Raw genomic sequence first — 19,070 nt, forward strand, 5'->3', positions numbered from 1 at the left:
GCGCACCCAGGATGGCAGCCTCTGGCTCTTTTGAAGCAGGCATCCATGCTGGAAAATTGCATGGGTGTGAGTGTGTGAAATATCTTTGGCTTCTGAATTCTCATGCAGAGGCCGGAGGGCTACGGGGGCCCCAAGCAGCCAAGAAAGCTGCATTCCAGTGCCAGAGCCCCATCACTACTGCAGCCGGTCTCTGCACCATGCAGGGGCCATAAACATGGAAGGGGGAGTTAAATGGAGTGGCCTGACCCCTCCCAGGCCTCACTGTAGCTATGGGCCTGATGGGGGGCCCTTTTACAAGATGCTGCTGTGCACAGGAAAGATGGGGAGAGACCTGCAGGGGTCTTCTGTTTGTCCTGCAGGAGGATCCAGTCCTTGTATTTAAATTGATTAGGCAGCAAATATAAACTCTTTAATCTGTTTGCAGTGTCATTCCTGTTGAGATGAGGGCGAGGGGAGCAAGGTTTTCATTTTAATTATTTATATGACATGGTTTTTATAATGCATGTTGTAACTGTTAGGTGCCTCGGTGGCCCTGATGGAGCAGAAAGATGGGGTTCAATTTTGGTAAACGATTCCCTTGTACAAAACTGTAGAAATTTCCCCAGTGTGATTTGGATAAACTGCAGATCATTAAAATATACTGCAGGTCACTTCTGAGTTAACTAGTACGGCCCCTATCTGCCTGATAAATTGGGTTTCCTCGTCCTCCCCTCCCTTTCCCACCTCATTTTCTTTTACAGGGAAGAAACAGCTGCTTGAATCCTTCCTACCGTACTTGGGACATATAGCTATTGAACCTAACGTGAACTGTGCCCTTCGACAGGAGGTTAGTGTCAGACTACTAGGAAGTAATACGAAAAGTGTGTTGGATGAATCCTCCCTCACGTTAATGACTTTTATTGTATCATGTTTCTTCCCATCACTTCAACTAAGGCTCTGAGAACCTTAAACACGCTGTTGGACAACGTAGCTCGAGAGGACCGAAAGAAGTTTGCCTTGTCTGAAGAGATGTGTTTGCTTACGTAAGCATGTTTGTACTATGAGGGTCATTCTTACTCTGGTTTCTGTTATACAAGGCATGAAGAAATGCAGTTTTTCTCCTGGGAAGTTTGAGATGAGCAAGGCCTCCACTATAAGTTTGAAAAGCTCTTTTTCCCTATGGGCAGAGAACAGGCATGGGGTGGAGGTCTGTGCAATTGCTTTCCAGACTCGGTTTGCTGTCATTTGAATGCAAATAGATTTAGCAGGAGAGAGAATGAGTGGGACAAGAGCTCCCTCTTCCTTCAAGCAGGTAACAGAGTTTTAGAGAAATGGAATGTTGGAAAGGCTCCAGGAAAGAGATTCCTGGAAGTTGCCTTGACCTGGCCTGACTAGGGTCAGGGGGAGGAGAAACAGAGAGGGAAAAAATTCCTTGCCACAGGAAGGAGCTCTCTTTTCCTTGGCTGCTGCATCTAGGAGAGCGCACAGATCTCTCCACAGGCAAGGCAGCTGTTGGCCATGTGTTCTTAAGAGCTCGAGCAAGCTTCAAGGTAATGATGACTAGGTAGTGATAACTTCTTTACACTTAATTGCCTGTCCTATATTTTAACATCTCATAGGACAAGTATAGAGAGAGGGGAAGAGGATTTGCATTTTTCCCATTTCTTTTTGGTTCTTTTGCTCCATTGGGTGCTGTGTTAAAGGTATGCTTGTGGTCATATTCTTTTTGACACTTTATAACTTGGAATGCTGGTAGTGGTTCTTTGTACCACACAATATCTCCACCATCTCAGACACATTATTTTAAAAGGGGCCTCAGGAGGAAAGCAGGCAGTTGGCAATCAGCTATCCCTCCAGGGGCATGCAAAACAGTAAAATGTCCCTGTGGTGACCAGACGCCAGGCAGCGGGAGACACAGAGGCCAGGCCTTAGAACCTGGAAGGGAAGTAGAAGGTGACTGCAGATTTATACCCTGCCCTTCTTTCTGAATCAGAGATTCAGAGTGGCTTACAATCTCTTATATCTTCTCCCCCCACAACAGACACCCTGTGAGGTGGGTGGGGCTGAGAAAGCTCTCCCAAAAGCTGCCCTTTCAAGGACAACTCCTATGAGAGCTATGGCTGACCCAAGGCCATTCCAGCAGCTGCAAGTGGAGAAGTGGGGAATCAAACCCGGCTCTCCCAGATAAGAGTCTGCACACTTAACCATTACACCAAATTGGCTCTGGGAGCCCAGACCATCCCAGTGGATAATTTCGGTGAAAGATCAGGTCACGGTGGAAAGCTACCCTGAGAGTGAAAGAAAGCCCCTGTAGGTGTAGAGAAACATGAGGGCATGACTGAATATGCCAGCAGGCCAGAGAAGGCACGACCTGCTACATGAGAGAAAAGATTTTGTCTCTTCTTATATACAATGTATGGATGTATTTTAGCAGAAGCTTAAACTTTTTGCTGAGTAGAAAATAGTTACAATGTGGCCTTGTATGCAGTAGCAGTTTTCAAGATGCAGAAGAAATTTTATTAAAACTGATCGTTTTTTTTCATTGCTTATGACACAGTGTCTTACAACTTTTTGCATTAAGATAGATCAAGATGGGTAACTGTGTTCATCTGTCTGTAGCAGTAGAAAAGAGCAAGAGTCCAGTAGACCATAAAAACTAAAAACCATTGTGGTAAAGTTTCCTTATCACTACCCTTCCAGGAAGCCCCACCAAACAATGGGCACATCCACAAACCAATTGCCCTTTCACCACACCCCCTCCAGCCTAGAAATAGCAGCTCTCCAGCAGCCCTGGCCCCACTCAATGCACAGCAGCCAAGAAGATCAGAGCGCCTGCTCTGGCTGCAACGCCACTGAGGATGTTCTCAGCAGCTGAGAACGAAACGTCTGGAAGGAAAACTTTCTCCAGTAGAACACGACACTTGATCCCGAAAGATTCTACAAACCCTAATGATGTTACCAGCCGTGAAAACCTGAAATCTTTGATAACATTGTGGTAAACATTGGGCGCATAGCACCCTTGGCAGACTTGGGCCTGCTGTGCCCCCCACACCACTGCGGCACCGGGTTCCCCCTGTGTCACCACCTCCTCCCTCCCCCGGCCTCCTCCTCCCTCCCTTCGTGCCTCTCCCCCCCCCCAAGTCTGTTTCAGCCTCCGAAACCGGTGTTGGAGCGCTGCACTTGGGGCTATCCAAAGGCGTGCACCCCCTGCCGATCAGCTGATCGATGGGTAAAACCACGCGGCACACTGTCAATGCCCAGGCAAGACAGCAGCAGCGAACCACGAAGCCTGAAAGGGCAGCCATGGCACTGCTGCTGCCTCCTCCCCACTTCCTGGATGGGAAGGATAGCCTTTAGATAGCCCCAAGTGTGGCACTCCACCACCGGTTCCAGGGGTTGAAATATACTTGTGGGGAGGGAGGGAGGAGGCTGGGGAGCAGGCAAACTAGGCATTTGCCTAGGGAGGAGGGGGGAATTTTGCTGGCCCCAATTTTGCCGGCACCTTAGGCAACCACCTAGTTTGCCTAGCGGTCGAGCTGGCCCTGCTGTGTCACACAGTGGCAAAAAAAACCAGGTGCTATCAGGAGGTCCATCAGTGGGGCCAAGACACTAGAAGTCCTCCCACTGTTCCCCCCCCCCCGGCACCAAAAATATAGAGCATCTATCAGGGGTGTGTGACCTAATATGCAAAGTGATTCCTGCTATAAATAAAGCACTAGTGGTAAGGTTTGAGTTTTCATGAGTCACTGCTCATGTCTTCAGGTAAAGTGCTAAATCAGTCCTCACCAGTTCTCTTTTTCCCTTGCATCTGAAGAAGTGACCAGTGACTCATGAAAGCTCATGCCCTACCACAAATTTTGTAAGTCTTTAAAGTGCTACTGGATTCTTTACTCTCTTCTACTTTTTGCACTGTTTGTAATTTTTATGATTCTATTCCTATTGGACTGTTTGTTGGAAGTCTCATGCTATTTAATTGCATTGTCTTGCACTTTACGTGTCAATGAGAAAGGAAGGTTATAGAATAAAGAAAATTTGTGAATGATATCCGCTATTAAGGCAGCTATTGTATGCAGCAGCTAGTATTACTATTTATATGCATTTATAGATTTATGTGACTATAGTGGCTAAAATAAATCTTACTGTTGTTGAGTCTGTAATGTAGAAGGCAAGGGAGTGTGGTGATCAGCTGAATGGTCAGTTTGTTCCTTGAAGGCTAAATTTTGGTAAAATATTTTTGGCATTTCACTGGATTGTTCATATTTTGTTTTAGTTGCAGCCTAATCAATCTGTGTGTATCTTCCATTTAAATGGCCACTTAGTTGTAAAACATTGTTTTGTTCTCACCCATATAAACTCATGAACACATTATGTGATTGCAGGAAAGAACTTGCAAAAATGATTCTGGTTGTTGGAGGTAAGAATCCGGGGCATGTATCACTTGGTATGCCTAGGTAGCTAAGAACATGAGTTCTATAATCCAAGTCTAAATTATCAGTTTTACAGTGGACAGACCTGCCGCACAGCCTTAGGCATTCCACAGCCATGATTAGCTAAATGGTTACAAGAACTAGTGAGAGAATTTTAGGTGGGGCCCCCAATCTTGTTTCATAGTTGAAATATGCTTTGTTCTTGGGAAATGCCATAAATACATAAATGAGCGTCTTCATCGGTTCTCTTTCCCTTTTTTAACATTTCATTCTTTTGCAAGATGTGATCTCTTTCACAGGAATGGCTATTCAGTCATTTCTGAAAACCACAGTTGGCATAGCAGCATTTCCACCCGCTAATTGACTACACCGAAGGCTACATGCATAAAGAACAACAGTTCTTGATTTAAATTTGCTGTGCTTGGAAGATAATTGGTCTGGCATTAGTTGCAAAAAGGTTTTCTGAATTACAAGAGGTAATTCTCTTTTGAAGTGGTTTCTGTGCTCCACAGACTATGATATCCAGGTTGCGATTTTGGAAGCCCTGTTCAGACTGATGTTGAAAAAATGGAGAGATGACCTTGCTCACAATTGGTTTGAAGATAAACACATTGCTAATGCCTTCAAAGAAATCAAGGATAGAGACTTTGAAACTGTAAGCTCTTTTGTTTTTTTCACATAAAAAACATTTCAGTGATTCCACCATGGGTTGTCTTGCTTTTGCAAAGCATCAAATGTACAATAGCATGGGAGAGATTTTATTTTTAGGTGTGTGTTCACTGGGTAATTCTCTTCCATCGTTTACGGAATTCATTCCTATGTTCTTTGGCGGGAGAGAAGCATTGATAATATCACTGGTTATCTTTAAGAAAATGTGAGTGATTTTAATCTGTTTTTTTATTATTAGATCTAAGTTTAGGTTCTCTTATCACTTAACATTATAATATGTTACATATTGGGTTTGGAGGATCCTTTAGATTAGAGATTGCAGAACAGTTTTCGAAAACTGCTGAACAGAGATTGAGTCCAGTGGCAGCTTTAAGAACAACAAAGTTTTATTCAAGGTATGAACCTTTGTGCATGCACACACTTCCTCAGATACATTGAAATGGCAGGTAACCATTCAAACATCTAAGCAGAGGCTGGCCAGTAAATTAGCATGCAATATGATGAAGATGTTTTAGAACAGGTGAAGATAAAGCAAGAATAACAACTGCCAGTTACATACCGGGTCCAATACAAAGTGCTGGTTATCACCTTTAAAGCCCTATATGGCCGAGGACCTGCCTACCTGAGGGACCGTCTCTCCCCATATGAGCCCCAAAGAGCACTGAGGTCAGCAGGGAAGAACATGCTGACTATCCCTGGGCCAAAGGAAGCAAAATTACAGAGTACCCGGGCACGGGCCTTCTCTGTTACAGCCCCGTGCCTTTGGAATCAACTCCCAGAGGAGGTACGGGCCCTGCGGAATTTGGATCAATTCCGCAGGGCCTGTAAGACCATTCTTTTTAAGCAGGCTTTTGTAGACCGTTGATCGGATGGCTGTTTAATCCATCAACGATTTATCTAGTGACCCCTGCCATAACATAAGTGAACAGAACAACATCAGGAAGATCACTGCCGTCCAAATCATAGAATGATCCAGGCAACTGGAACTGGTTTTAGATCGCTGTTTTAAATTATTGTATAATCTTATATTGTTTTAGATTGTTATTTTATATTACTGTATAACCTAATTGTTTTAAACCCTATATTGTATAACTTATTGAAATGTTGTTAGCCGCCCTGAGCCTGCCTAGGCGGGGAGGGCGGGATATAAATAAAAATTTATTATTATTATTATTATAACTAAGTTTATATGGTCAACATTTGTTTGGATTTAATTAAGGGGGGAAAACAGTGAAGCATTACATATGTCAAAATAGGAGATAAATATATTGTCTTCCTGATTTGCCTGTCTTATTTTTGTCTTTATGGATCTTAAAACATCATCAAGTTGCAAGTTAATTTGCTTAACTGCTTACAGGGCTTTTTTTGTAGAAGCTCAGCAGGAACTAATTTGCATATTAGGCCACACCCCCTGATGCCAAGCCAGCCAGAACTGCGTTCCTGTGAGTTCCTGCTTAAAAAAAAACACTCAACAAAAACCCCTGACTGCTTATATATTTGAACCGTTGCCTTCCATTTTGAGTGTGTATGCATACAAAAGCTCCTCTCTTGAATAAAACTTTGGTCTTAAAGGTGCCACTGGACTTAAACTTTGTTCTGCTGCTTCAGACTAACATGACTGTCCGCCCGGATCTACTTGGAAAACTGCTGTTACTTTCTATTATTTTTTTCTTAAAGGATTGCAGGAAATTTCTTAATGAAGTAAATGAAAGACTTGGGGATAGAAGAAGGTAAGGATTTATATGAACGTGTTCACTTGGGGGTTTAAGCATCAGCTTTTATTCAGTGACTTGCAGAGTCTGGAAGCCAGGTAGGTTTCCTCAGACTCCGAAGTGGCTTTTCCTCTCGTTATCCAGGGTCCTTGCTGAAGGATTGTTGAGATCTGTTTTCTTTACCCATGCTCAAGTGCAGGCGTGGAATTCTAGCAGGAAGTTCTTTGCATATCAGGCCACACACCTCTGATGTAGCCAATCCTCCAAGAGCTTGCAAGGCTCTTTTTTGTAAGCTCTTGGAGGACTGGCTACATCAGGGATGTGTGGCCTAATATGTAAAGGAGCTCCTGCTAGAATTCTACCCTTCTCAAATGTGTGGTCTTTCCGTACAATGACCAGTGTCTCTTTCCCCTGCAGGCTACTAGAAAGCATCTAGGCATATTTGACATTACGGCTGTGTCCTACTACAACACTTTAACAAAACAAACAAAGATTGTATTGATTCAGTTGGAGAAAGATGGACTTGGAATACAATAGGGAATTCAGAACAGAAAGAAAAAATGGCGTCTACTGGATGGTGGGCAATGCCCTATGCTTGTCAAAAGATGGAAGCTTTTTCCTGGAAGGATGATTAACGGAGCTTTTTTTCTGGGGGAATGCAGCAGGACAGAATTTTCATGGAAACAAAATTCTAAATAAAAGTTCAAGAGGGGGGCACCCTTGTGTTTCTCCTTCATTTCCCTCTTGAGAGTTCCAGCACCTCTTTTTTCAGAAATAAAGCCCAGAATTGATTAACGTAACAGCCATATGGAAAGTTTTCATCTTTTGAAAAGGTCACTAGGGTGGAGTTTTCCTTTGGTCATCTCATCCAGTTGCATACCAGGGAACTTGGTCTGAAGTTGTAAGGTCTATTCATTCCATTCCTTTTGTTTTTGTAAGGACAGAATCATCTTGGGTGTGAATGCATGCCTCATTCTACATGAATAAAATAATGCAGGAGCAGGTAACCTTTTTTTGACCCAATCGCTAATTGAAATGCAAGGTCTACCTGTGAAGACGCTGGTGAGCCAGCAAATGATAGATCAGGGAGAGGAGGCAGTTGTACTGGTCATAAGGGGGGGCTGGGAGTGGACAGGGGTGGAATTCTAGCAGGAGCTCCTTTGCATATTAGGCCACACCCCCCTAATGTAGCCAGTCCTCCAAGACCTTACAAAAAGAGCCTTGTAAGCTCTTGGAGGATTGGCTACATCGGGGTGTGGCCTAATATGCAAAGGAGCTCCTGCTAGAATTCCACCCCTGGGAGTGGAGCGGCAGCAACATCTTCTGCTCTGCATAATTTTGGCATCGCAGCACGTGCCTACCTCACAGTCTTGGCACACTGAGCAGTGATGCTGCCCACCTGTGTAGTACAGCACTAGCCATTGTGATGGGGCTTTTGGCTCTTACTAGGGATAGAGGCCCAGAGGAGTTCTGCTTGATAACCTCACTGTGGTCTGATCTGATCTGGCTTAACTGCACCTCTGCTTTTGAGGGGGAGTAGCTGTGTCAATCAGATAGTCTAATATGCCACTGTTTGGCATGTAAACAAAGGGCTGCCTACTCATAGACATTCTGTTTGAGGCCCAAGGTAGTTACTGAAAGGAGCCCAAGATAGCAACAGAAAGGGGGCATAAAACCTATTTGATGCCCAGTGTAGCTATCTTGGGCCTCAAATGGATTTTAGGCCTCCTTTCAGTGTTACCTCAGCTGTGTGGTATGGGCGGAGCTAATTCACTGTAGTTCCTGTTCAATCTGCTGAGGTTAGATCAGAAGCTTTTAAATATTTTATTGTCTGTGTTTTTTAAAAAGCATCTGCACCTCTTATGTTTTAATTATTTTAATGAGCTGTTACTTTGAGCCACTTAGAGCCGCTTTCTGCAGCAGGCCACGCATAAATCTTCTAAATAAACAAAAAGTGCCACAGGAAATAGTTTTGCCTGCTGCTTCTACAGTTTCCTACTTGAGCAGGGTGGAAAGTTCTTCATTAAATGAAATCTGCATTGCTGATGTAGCATGGGGTGGGATAGAGACTCACTTTATTTTAAGTGACCCGGGACTTTACACAACCGAATGCAAGGTTCCTGGAGTACATACTGGGTGAATAACTGTTCTTCCTGTGTTTTGCCCCCTAGTGGTAACATTTCTCATCTTCAGTCTGGCTGTATGCCGCAGTAACCATTGCTGTCTGCAAATGTGCTCGTGCATAGATTAGATTCTTACGTTGTGAGAGAATTGCATATGGCCAGTATGGTGTATTGGCAGTGGCTGTTGATGGCATCGGGGCACCTCTGCACTTGTCCCTTCCTGTGCTCTGCTTGCAGTGCTGGATTAAACCTTGTGGAGGCCCCTAGGCAGTCGAAATCTTGGGGCCTCCCTCACAAATTATCTCAGAGTCTGAGTGCCCACCCTGCTGCCCATGGCCCCTGCTGCAGCCTGCAGGCACCTTCTTAAAAGCCCCTTTTCTCAACCACAGGGGAGAGGCAGAGAGAGACGAACAACACTAGCAGTAGCCACACCAAGGAAGTTGGGCAAAAAGCAGCTCATTTGCTGGCTGCATGTGCAGGCTGGGAGGGCTGCAAGAAGGGGGAAAACTGGGTGGGGGGGAGGAAAGCTGGCCCAGGGCCCCTATAGGTATGGGGGCCCATAGGCCAGTGCCAACTTGTTCTAATTGTTAATCCGGCTCTGCCTGCTCGCTTCTGCTTAGCGCTGGGAGTAGTGGGGAAACATTCCTGTTTGGACACAGTATGCAGTTAACCTGTAATGCTTCCTGGGAGCTGCACATGTGCCCATTTTTGTGTCTTGTCTGTGGGAGTGGAAAGTAGGATCCTCAGCTAACTGATATAGCTGAGCTGCTTGTGACTCTGGGTGCGCTTGGATTTAGTAGATCTTGCCCCGTGTGGGAGAAACACATGCTTTGTTGGGGTGGCAACAGGCCACCTGGAAAATGGGGAAAGCCTTCCCCTGGAAGATGGTGAAAGATGGAACAGACCTTCAGAAATCCACTTAAATTGACATGACCCATTCTTTCTAGAGACCAGCTGTGGAACCAAGGTTGTGTTCAAGATTGCTGCCCTAAGGGTAGAATTTTGCTTCTTTTGCAGAGTGTTCTCATTTCCTTGTAAAGCTGCTTATGCTGACACGAATAAGGTACTGTTTTTGTTTTATTAGTTTCACAGTCAATGTGGAATAGCAGCACTGTGTCTTTTAGATGTCTCTCTTTTATTCTAGTTATGTCTCTTTTAGGTATCTGATGATGTTACTATATCCTTCCTTCACTTGCAGCTGCTGGGAATGGCCTTGGGTCAACCTTAGCTCTCGTAGGAGTTGTCCTTGAAAGGGCAGCTTCTGTGAGAGCTCTCTCAGCGCCACCTACCTCACAGACAATGTTTCCTCTAAGCCGCAGAGTCTTGTGAGCAAAAATTCTACTTTGTGAGCTACTGGTATTAAAGTTGTGAGCTACCGCATAAACTATTGCTCTCTGGGGCCATTTTTCCTGAGCTAATACAAAATCTGTGAGCTAGCTCACGCTAACTCAGCTTAGAGGGAACGCTGCTCACAGGGTGTTTGTTATGGGGTAGGAAGGTAAAAGAGATTGTGAGCCGCTCTGAGATTCAGAGCGAAGGATGGGATTTAAATCCAATTTCTTCTTCTACTACTAGTCTTAAAAAGCTGTAACTAGTGGAAAAGAAAGCATGATTTGTTTGGTAGAAGGTTGGGAAGAAGTATATTTATTAATGCAGCATTCCTCTTTTATTTCATTGAGTTGGAGGTGACTTGGATTGGAGAAAATCTCAGTTTTCCTGAAACTTCTCCTGCTGCCCCCAGCTGCTTCTCAGTGTCTTGAACCTTGTGGAAGTAGAAGCTGCAGAAAGCCTCCACAGGCTGCTCTGCAAGGCAGGTGGGCCGGTCAGGCTTTGTTCACTGTGGGAGTCATTAGAGAGCCAATGTGGTATCGTGCTTAGAGTGCTGGACAAGGATCTGTGAGACCCAGGTTGGAATCCCCTTTCTGCCCTGGCAGCTGATTGGATGACCCTGGGCCACTCACTTTTGCTGTTGGTAGAAAATGCTGTCAGGTTGCAGCTGACATGGCAACGCCTCATGGGGTTTTGAAGGCAAGAGATGAACAAAGGTGGTTTAACACTGCCTGGCTCTAAGCAACCCTGAACTTCCTTGATGGTCTCCCATCTGAGTACTAACCAGGGCTGACCCCGCTTAGTTCTGAGATCTGACAAGATTGGGCGAGCCTGGGCCTTCTTTTGGTCAGTCTAATTCAAGGGTGGCCAAACTTGCTTAATGTAAGAGCCACATAGAATAAACATCAGATGTTTGAGAGTCACTGAGACGTGAATGTCAGATGTTTGAGAGCCGGAAGGAAGGGAAAATGGAAAGAAAGCATAGATGGGGGAGTGAGGTGGAAAGAAAGCAACTTTAAATGCATTCTCCAAGCTGCCAGCTGACTTGGCTTGGAGAAGGGATTTAAAGATACAAATGTCTTCTCCAAGCCAGCCGATGGGGTGGGATGGGGCTTTGAGAGCCACACAATTTGTGTGAAAGAGCCACATGTGGCTCCTGAGTCACACTTTGGCCACCCCTGGTCTAATTTATCTCAAAGGATAGTTACTCTAAAATGGAGAAGAGGGGAATAGTGGTGTACACAGTTTTGGGAGCCCATGGGGGAATAAATACACGCAACTGCAATTTAACATAAAATTTGCCCTTCCAATTACAGTAAAAATATATATTATTTACATGTTGGCATGCCGTATGAGTTTCTGGAAATAAAACTCTCTTTTTATTTTAAGTTAGCAAAACCTGCTGATGAAAAATTGGAGGAGTTTTGGATTGACTTCAATTGCGGAAGCGAGAGTATAAGTTTCTACTTAAATGACCCTGAGGTAAAAAAGCCACAACCTACCCTTACGGCTCTTGACATTTGACTCTGATATAGTAGAAGGCATCTTGCTCCAAATATTCTTTTTCAGCGTGCTCTCTGGGAGTCTGTGAGATTGCCAGAAGAAGTAGTCAGCAGTTATTGTGTGCAAGGTAAGACACTGCAGAAGTCAGAGAAACCTACCTGCTTAAACTTCATGGTAACTCAGAAAGTTCAGCTGTAAATTTTATTTTTAAAAAGGGTAGTCCCCTGTGCAAACACCAGTTGTTTCTGACTCTGGGGTGACGTCGCATCACAACATTTTCACGGCAGACTTTTTTACGGGTGGTTTGCCGTTGCCTTCCCCAGTCATCTACACTTTCCCCCCAGCAAGCTGGGTACTCATTTTACCGACCTTGGAAGGATGGAAGGCTGAGTCAACCTGGAGCTGGCTACCTGAACCCAGCTGGGATCGAACTCAGGTCGTGAGCAGGGAGTTTGGACTGCAGTACTGCAGCTTACCACTCTGCGCCACGGGGCTCCTACAGATTTTATAAGGAAGTAGAATTCTTGCAGTACAAAGGCAGTGGTAATGTAGGAACTTTTAAAGCACAGACCAGCGTTCAAGATCTCCTTTTTTATTTAACCTTTCTTACCTAGCATTTCCTGATATTCCAGGTTAGGTCTGCATAAGGCTTCCCATCTGCTTGCCTCCAGTGTGACAATTAATCTGCTTAGCTTCCATGTCTGGGCTGATCATCTCCACAAGAGAACCGGGGGCAGGGATCGCATCTGAAGCCAGAAATGACGGCCAGTCAGCATTCTAGGAATCTGCCCAAATCTCTATGTTCTTTACCATAGAGATTTGGGACAAAACCCTAGAGTGCCCCACACACCTTTCCCCTTCTTTGGCAATCCTGCAGAGAGGCAGCTGATCACTCAGTTACTTGCCATGGGCAACAAACAGTTGTCTTTGCCAAGGAGACAAGGGCAACATTATGCCACCCTGTCTGCTCTGTTGGTCTTCACTGAGGCTGTAAAGAATACAGTACTTTACCACTTTTATTCTTTGGCTGGTAAAGAGTTCGATCCCAGCAAAAACTGGTTCAGGTAGCCGGCTCCAGGTTGACTCAGCCTTCTATTCTTCCGAGGTCGGTAAAATGAGTCCCCAGCTTGCTGGGAGGAAAGCGTAGATGACTGGGGAAGGCAATGGCAAACCACCCAGTAAAAAAAAAAGTCTGCCGTGAAAACGTTGTGAAAGCAATGTCACCCCAGAGTCGGAAATGACTGGTGCTTGCACAGGGGACTACCTACTACCCAACCCCTGGACCGTGGACCAGTCCCAGTGTGTGGCCTATTAGCGACCGGGCTGTGGAGTGAGGCAGAGACCTTCACCTTCTCCTTATTTAAAGACCCCCATGGGGAACAGGGTGTGGGCGTGGGGGCAGCCTGGGGTAGCAAAAACCCCAGCATCCCCACCGGTCTGTGGAAAAATTGTCTTTCACAGAACTGGTCCCCGGTGCCAAAAAGGTTGGGGGCCACTGCTTTAGACAGTCTCCCAAACCAGATAAATAAAATACACAGACCATTGCATGGTTCGTAATGGCTTCCTCCACACATGAATGACATTTCCTAAGTCATGGTGTGAAAATGTGCATATATGAAGCCAGTTATTTGGTAGCACATGTGTGAACCAGGCTTTTGTCTTTTGCATTGGGCTTAAGTGTTTAGCTAACTCACAAGGGCTGGTATATAGTTGATATCCTTCTCTGATAAAAGGATTTGGTGTGCTGCTCAAATTATACTAAGGAAATGATAAGATACTTGGAACTTCTGTGGGGGGGGGGACCCTTCTGATACATGCCACCATAACCTCAAGACTGGACTGCTGTAACATGCTCTGTGTGGGGAGGGCTGCCTTTGAAGACATTTCAGAAGCTTCATTTGGCACAAAATGCAGCAGTGATACTTCTCTCTGTAGTCATCTGCTTTGAACATGCAAGTTCATTAGTGCATCAACAGCTCCAGTTGTCCTTTAGCTCCTGGACCTAATGCAAAGTGATGATTGTTACATTTAAAGCCTGGGGCCCTCATACCTCTTGGACCATGTCTCCATCTTGTGTACCAGTTACACCCCTGAGATGACCTTCTCATTGTGGTACCCTCACCTAGGATTCTTTGGCAACACTTAGGTCATTGGTGTTCTCTGTGGTAGGTGTGTCACTCTGAAACAGGCTACCAGAATGGATGAGGTGAGTGCTTTCAGGATATTGTGTAAGATTGTTTTGTTCCAGAGGCAATCTAGTGGCGCAGAGTGGTAAAGCAGCAGTACTGCAGTACTGTGATCTGAACTCTGCTCACGACCTGAATGCGATTCCTGCGGAAGCTGGATTTAGGTAGCCGGCCCAAGGTTGACTCAGCCTTCCATCCTTCCGAGGTCGGTAAAATGAGTACCCAGCTTGCTGAGGGGAAAGTGTAAAAGGCTGGGGAAGGCAATGGCAAACCACCCCATAAAAAGTCTGCCATGAAAACGTTGTGAAAGCAACATCACCCCAGAGTTGGAAACGACTGGCGCTTGCACAGGGGACCTTTCTTTTTCCTTTCCTTTGTTTTTTTAAGTTGTTTCTGGATGCTTATGATGACTTGCAGGTTTTGCACAGCAACTTGCTAAGAGAAGGGTGGGGTATTAGTAAGTTAAATGAGTAAAGTTTTCTCTCTTTTTTTTTATAAAGAAGAAGGGGGAGAAAAGATTCTTCAAATACTCTTGCAGAACCCCACTACAATCAACAGAAAAGAAGTAACAAAGATAAAAATTCACTTCAATAGCAAGTTTGATATTTCGAGTCCACTCAGTAAGATCTCTGGAAAGGATAAAATGGCAAGTATCTGTGTTTTCTTGTTTTTAGATAAAATGGCAAGTATCTGTATTTTCTTGTTTCCCCCTTGTTTTTAGATTCTCGTGTAGATGTTTTCTAACACATCTTCAGAATTCTGTGTATCAGTGTATTTTGTTAATAAGAAAATGCTGTGTTAATAGAAGAATGTTCAGTTCCCTGGGTTGGTGAGTTGGTTTTCATTAATTTTTTTTTTACTATTGGATGACATAATCTTCCTTAGATACGTTTTTTAATCTGCCAGTTATTTTTACAATACTTCACCACCTTTATTCTTGGCCAGTAATACTTTACTGTAGGGTAAGCCTTAGTCAAAGTGATGGTATTTCAAGTAGTAATGTATGGTTGTGAGAGTTGGACCATAAGGAAGGTCAAGCGCAGAAGAATAGATGCTTTCAAGCTGTGGTGCTGGAGAAGAATCTTGAGAGTCCCTTGGACTGCAAGAAGATAAAATCTGTCAGCCCTAAGGGAAATCAACCCTGACTGTTCTCTGGAAGGTCAGATGCTGAAGCTCAAATATTTTGGCCACCAAATGAGAAGGGAGCGCTCCCTGGAGAAGACCCTGATGCTGGGAAAGACAGAAGGCAAAAGAAGAAGGGGACGGCAAAAGATGAGATGACTGGACAGTGTTACTGATGTAACTAACACGAATTTGAGCAGACTTTGGAGGATGGTGGAACATAGGAGGGCCTGGCATGACTTTGTCCATGGGGTTGCAAAGAGTCGAACTCGACTGTGCGACTGAACAACAGGGTAACCCTTTAGGCAGCCTCTTGAACCAGATTAAAAAAAATACCTGAATTCTGGTTATTTAGAACTTAATTGCAGAATCTGAACCGTAAAAATGTAAAGCTACAATTTTTCTCAGTAAGGTTCTTAAACTCTTCCTTTTCAGGAGCTCGAACAGATAATATTGGATGAAGCTGATGCCAGTAACAGCAGGGATCAGCCACAACAAAATGGGATTGGTGAGTGTCTGCTGACTGTGGTCTAATGCAGATAGACCCATGACTAGCACTAACCATCCTTGGTTGCCTCGGCTGTGGTTGAGATCCCAGTGAAATGACTCTCCAGCTTGCTAGTCTTGCTAGAGGCTTCTCATTTTTGCAGATAGAGAGTTTTTGCAATCACAGATGAATGCAGATCACAGTTTCAAACACATTTCAAGCCAGGGTTTCATATTCAGGTTTCAGAGTGGTATTTACGGTAGTCTTTTGCAACCAAAATGGGAGTCTTGTGGCACTTTAAAAGATCAATGAACTTAAGGCAATTCCTCATATGTGTTGCCGGGCAACATGAGGACTTTGCATCAGATCTTTAATGTCTGTCTTGTTCCTCACAGTTTCACATGTGCCTTTGTCTCTGTGACGGAAAGCTAGGGGTTAACCAGAAACTGAAGACGTACAGGGCCTGCATCAGGTGACCTAAGGGTGGGGGGCAAAGTGCTCGGAGCTCTCACACACACAGCCCTCTTGGCCAAAAGAACCGTTCTTGCACTCGGTCCCTTGTCTTATTGATGCCAAAGTGAGAGGCCATGGGTGATGCATGGATCTCTTTATTTCAGTCTCTTCGGGGTATTTTACTTGTTTATTTGATGGAAATATAATTCACTTCATAGGGGACCACAGCAGCTTTGTTTGTTTTCCCAAAAATATAGGCTCTTGAGAACTTTAACTCCAACCACAGATTTATTATAACACAAAGTCTTTAACTTGGGGACAAGGGAGATATTTACACAGGCTAACACGTTGCTCAGTTGGTTCAGGCTTTACATTAACTTTTTCCTTCTTTTGAGTTTCTCAGTTACACAGTTCACAGTTTCCCTATAACTTGCTCTCTCCACTTCTAGCAAAGGTCTGGCCTCTTGGGAATGATGTGCCAAGTCTCACCCCACGACTGGAGTCCCTCTCTCAGCCCTTCTGGTGTCTCAGACCTACATCCACTCCCTCAACCACCTCACTAGATCCTCAGAGTTGTTGATAGGTGTCTGTGACCGTTCAGGTCTTGACTGACTCACACTTGTTCCACACACACAGCCCTCTTGGCTGGTTTTGTCGAGCTTGCAGTCTCTGGAAGACTTTCCCGTCACTGTCTCAAGCTCCTTCACAGGATCAGCTGCCCTCCCAGCCTCGGTCAGGCACGAACTGACCCACTCAGTCTCTGTCAGGCCACAACACTGACAGACTTCTGACAGGCACCAACTCTGTCAGACACTAACTGACTGAATGACTGCCTCAGCAGATTCTGTCACTCAACCACTTTCCATCCCTGAGAGCTCCGAGCACTTTGCCCCCCACCCTCAGGTCACCTGACGCAGGCCCTGTGCGTCTTCAGTTTCTGGTTAACCCCTAGCTTTCCGTCACAGTCTCCTTGCTAGAAGCACCCCCATCACCAGTTTTCACTTTCCCACACTGCCCCATGAAGGCACTGTTGGTTCCATTGCAAAACTTACATGCAACCCTGTAAGTTACATGATTTCAAGGTGAACTATATTTATATGAAGTTGAGGGGAATGAAACTTTCATTGTAGGTTCTTCATGTCTAGGACTGGAAACAGGTGGCATTCCATGGACATGCTTTGGCAGCGTCTGGTTACCCATGGTAACAGGGAAATGAAATAAGGGGTAAAATGAGATGGGGAGGGGTGTTGTGAAATGTCACAGCTCATTTGTGCTAAGAGACTTTTCACGTATGTGAGATCTCGGACTGTTGTAGCGTCTTCGACAGAAATAGTTTGTTGTGCCAGAAAAGAGTCAACGGTCCGTACCTCCCAGAAGGTGCTCTTCTAAGTAAAGGTGGAATTGATGACAAATCTGACTCTTCACTGTGCTCTAAGTGAATGTGTATAAGTGGGGCAGGGTCAGAAGCCTTGTGTTGCTTTCCTTATGACCTACATTTGATCTAGCATAAAGGCATTCAAACCATTTCCGTGCTTATGAAGCCCTTCATGACATCTGTATGGTATAAAGGATTCTGAGGTATGCTTTCGTTTTGCACGTTACTGGCCAGGCCTGTTGTACTGCCTCAATTTCCTGAGTAAACTGAGCTCTGAAGCACTCTTCAGACCTTCCTTCAGATTAAACAAAGTAATCTGAGTATAGCCCTAAATACATCTGGTGGTAGCATCAGCTATTCTGCATTTATATATATATTTATTTAATTTATATGCCACCTTTTCCCAAAACGGGCTCAGGGTGGATGGCAACATAGATAAAACAGCAATTAAAACTTGAAATTATATAATTCCTAAGAATTCATTGTACAACCAAATGCTATACTTCTAATGATGACTAACCGAATATCATACTTTACCTTGGTTTAGAAATGGCAAATTGAAGCTGTATACTTACCTACTTAACTTTCGCAAAAGTATTTTTTTGTTCTTTCTGAATTTTATTAGGTGTTCCAAAGGATAATAGTTTTTTAAAAGCCTTACAATTAAAAATCAAAAACTATATAAGGCAGTACAATAAAACAATAGGCAAGTTTTAGACCATAGATGTGGTTTCAATTGGGTACCTTCTACAATTCAGTGTAATGTAAAAGGTAAAGGTAGTCCCCTGTGCAAGCACCAGTTGTTTCCGACTCTGGGGTGACGTTGCTTTCACAACGTTTTCCATTTTGAAAATTTTATTTGTTTTCTAGAAAGTTAAAGGGAATGGGTAAAGGGGAATAGAAAATCGAAGTTACAGATATCAGTACTATAATCTAATCTGCATGTAGTATACTTAAGATACAAATGTTATCACGTTATTATCTCTTTACATTAAATCATCAACATCTAAATAGCATGTTTTAGTGATTGTAAGTCTTCTTGTTAAAATGTCTATTTAAGCTTACATTTCCAATATAAATGATATTATAATATAGAATACAGGAGAAAGAGAAATTCACACCAAAGAGTCTTGAGCTTGCTTTCACGTTTTCACGGCAGACTTTTTATGGGGTGGTTTGCCATTGCCTTCCCCAGTCATCTACACTTCTCCCCCAGCAAGCTGGGTACTCATTTTACCAACCTTGGAAGGATGGAAGGCTGAGTCAACCTGGAGCCAGCTACTTGAACCCAGCTTCCACCAGAATCAAACTCAGGTTGTGAGCAGAGGCTCCGACTGCAGTACTGCAGCTTTACCACTCTGCGCCATGGGGCTCTTATACAATTCAGTGTACTGATGGTCTAAAAATACAATGGGTGATGGTATAGCAACAAGATGGTATCACAGCAAAGGTCAGCCAATGGGATAGGATGCCCATTGCCTTCAGTACTCAAATACTTAGGGTTCAGTTTGTCTGGCCCAGGATACTTGAATTTAATTAAGGTAGCTAGGGGTGTTATTTATTTAAAGCATTTTACTACTTGCTCTTCTCCCTTGTCAAGTTCAAGGCAGCTTACAGTGTAATCATCTGAGAGCCAGTTTGGTGTAGTGGTTAAGTGCATGGACTCTTATCTGGGAGAACCGGGTTTGATTCCCCACTCCTCCAT

General features: G+C 44.3%; 1 protein-coding gene across 1 annotated transcript in view; it reads left to right on the top strand.

The window, feature by feature from the left end:
* The window catches only part of SYCP2L (synaptonemal complex protein 2 like), a 58,315-nt gene that overhangs the window by 4,306 nt on the left and 34,939 nt on the right, over window positions 1-19,070 (top strand). Inside the window, exons 3-12 of the mRNA XM_060244365.1 lie at window positions 741-826; window positions 934-1,022; window positions 4,359-4,393; window positions 4,919-5,061; window positions 6,753-6,805; window positions 9,928-9,973; window positions 11,629-11,721; window positions 11,809-11,869; window positions 14,429-14,574; window positions 15,486-15,558. Of these exons, the coding sequence (XP_060100348.1) occupies window positions 741-826; window positions 934-1,022; window positions 4,359-4,393; window positions 4,919-5,061; window positions 6,753-6,805; window positions 9,928-9,973; window positions 11,629-11,721; window positions 11,809-11,869; window positions 14,429-14,574; window positions 15,486-15,558 (825 nt within the window). The remainder of the gene's footprint in view (window positions 1-740; window positions 827-933; window positions 1,023-4,358; window positions 4,394-4,918; window positions 5,062-6,752; window positions 6,806-9,927; window positions 9,974-11,628; window positions 11,722-11,808; window positions 11,870-14,428; window positions 14,575-15,485; window positions 15,559-19,070) is intronic.

Source organism: Heteronotia binoei, chromosome 7, assembly GCF_032191835.1.
Source record: "Heteronotia binoei isolate CCM8104 ecotype False Entrance Well chromosome 7, APGP_CSIRO_Hbin_v1, whole genome shotgun sequence".
NCBI lineage: Eukaryota > Metazoa > Chordata > Lepidosauria > Squamata > Gekkonidae > Heteronotia > Heteronotia binoei.